Source organism: Solanum tuberosum, unplaced genomic scaffold (assembly GCF_000226075.1).
Source record: "Solanum tuberosum cultivar DM 1-3 516 R44 unplaced genomic scaffold, SolTub_3.0 scf00125, whole genome shotgun sequence".
Classification (NCBI taxonomy): Eukaryota; Viridiplantae; Streptophyta; class Magnoliopsida; order Solanales; family Solanaceae; genus Solanum; species Solanum tuberosum.
In genome coordinates, this window is record NW_006239052.1 from 710,932 (window position 1) to 713,075 (window position 2,144).

General features: G+C 33.7%; 1 protein-coding gene across 1 annotated transcript; it reads left to right on the plus strand.

The window, feature by feature from the left end:
* The first annotated feature begins 855 nt into the window (after window positions 1-855).
* LOC102592584 (enoyl-CoA delta isomerase 2, peroxisomal-like) lies at window positions 856-1,859 on the plus strand. The gene has a single exon (XM_006350620.2). It carries the CDS (start codon window positions 964-966, stop codon window positions 1,681-1,683), a length of 720 nt encoding a protein of 239 aa, XP_006350682.1. The 5' UTR covers window positions 856-963; the 3' UTR covers window positions 1,684-1,859.
* Window positions 1,860-2,144: the final 285 nt, after the last annotated feature.

The following is a 2,144-nucleotide window of genomic DNA, read 5'->3' on the forward strand; positions in this document are numbered from 1 at the left end:
CTACTTGTTCAATTTTATACAAGTTTAAGTATCTCCTTATGCACACTCAAAGTTGAAAGACATAGTTATCCGTTGAAATCAAATTTTAAATCATGTTTATGTATTATGTTCGTGACCCATAAATAGAAAAACAAACATAAATTATTTAATAACCTATAACAGTTGGTAATAAAAAATTTCTCTCACTTTGTTAAATACACAAGTTTTTATTTATAATTTTACAATATGTAATTTATTTTAATTATTTATTTTCATTTTTACAAAGATAATCCCTCCGGTCACTTTTACTTGTTACATTTTGACTAGACATACTCATTAAAAAAATAATCATTGATACATGTATTTTATCAAACTATCCCTATTAAATGATGTTTAATATTAAGTTTTGGAAAATAATTTAAAGAAAGAGTATTTAATGCTAAGGGTAAACATGAAAAATATAATTGTCTTTTCTAGATATGTCAAAAGTAATAAGTAAAATATGAAAAATCTATTTTAGAAAAAAGTGATAAGTAAAAGTGAACGGAGAGAGTACCTGATTAGATGGAATTTTATTTACATATAAATGCGGATTATTTTGTAGTGATGAAACTATTTCATTCTAAATCATAATTTTTAATTTCGAGGTCTGAATTTGTCGAAAGGTTCTGTTGATCACACTCCTAAATGAATGATCGAACTTCGAACCCCATATAAAAAAACTAAAAAACAAAAAAAATATAATGTCTATGGGTATAAATATAGAACTTTTTTATAATATAAGGGACGTAAATATTTGATTTTAAAATATGTAGGAGCTATCCGTAATTAAGTAATACCATAAGAGCATTTAGTGTAGTTAATTAAACTTTTTATTCATTATATATCATACACTTTCTCTTTCATTATTCAGAATATCCGTCATCTTTATCCTACGCAACACACATCTCAAAGCAAACAGAATCATTTTTCCTCCTCGCAAATATGTGCACATTAGAAAAAACCGGCAACATCTTCTATCTTACGCTTACCGGCGATGACGAGCACCGGTTGAATCCTACTCTCATCGCGACCCTCCGATCAACACTAGCGCAAGTTAAATCCCAATCCGTGAAGGGTTCTGTTCTAATAACCAAAGCCGATGGAAGATTCTTCTCCAACGGCTTTGATCTAAAGTATGCACAAGCCGGCGGCTCAGAAAAAGCTGCTGCCGATCGACTTATGAACATGGTGGATTTGTTAAAGCCAGTGGTTGCCGATTTCATGTCTCTCCCGATTCCAACCATCGCTGCCGTTACCGGCCACGCTGCGGCGGCAGGGCTGTTGTTAGCGATGAGTCATGATTATATAACTATGAGATCGGATAAAGGCGTGTTGTATATGAGTGAATTGGATATAGGGATGACTTTGCCGGATTATTTCATGGCGATGATAAGGTCTAAGATTGGATCGGCAGGTGCTCGGCGGGATTTGGTGTTGAAAACGGCGAAGATTAGGGGAGAGGAGGCAGTGAGGATGGGGATGGTGGATTCGGCGCATGGTACGGCGGAGGAGACGGTGGATGCGGCGGTGCGACTGGCGGAGGAGCTGGGGAAAAAGCGTTGGGATGGTAAAGTGTATGCAGAGATAAGGAAATCGTTGTTTCCGGAATTGTGCGGACTTTTAGGGTTGAAAGACGTTGCAGTTTTGCCTTCACACCTTTGAGTGAGGGCCATTTTCTTCCCTTTTTTACACTCAGAAAATATTGATAATAATTGTTACTAGTACTTCTGGAGTTTGGATTTGTGTAGTTTCGTCTAATATTTAATTATCGATTTTAAGCACCTCGTGTGACCTGTGTGTATCATTTTCGTCTAATATTTAATTATCAATTTTCAGCACCTCCTGTGTTTATCATTTTCGTTTCGATATACACGATATTAGCATAAAGTTTAAAAGGAAAACAATACTTTTAAAAATTTATAATCTAAATTATTTCTGGATTATTTATGTTAATACAAAAATACATTGTTTGTTCTGCTAATAGAATTAATCAAAGTAAATAATATATTTGTAATTGAAATGCATTTTTTTTTTTTTAAAGTTAAATCGGGCATTGCCCTTTTATTAAGAATATAAAATTGGACAAAAAGCAAAAGACATGGGTCCAAAAGAAACCCACATCC

Bases quoted from the DNA above. Each gene is read 5' to 3' on its own strand.
- LOC102592584 (XM_006350620.2), top strand. From the start codon at position 964: ATGTGCACATTAGAAAAAACCGGCAACATCTTCTATCTTACGCTTACC.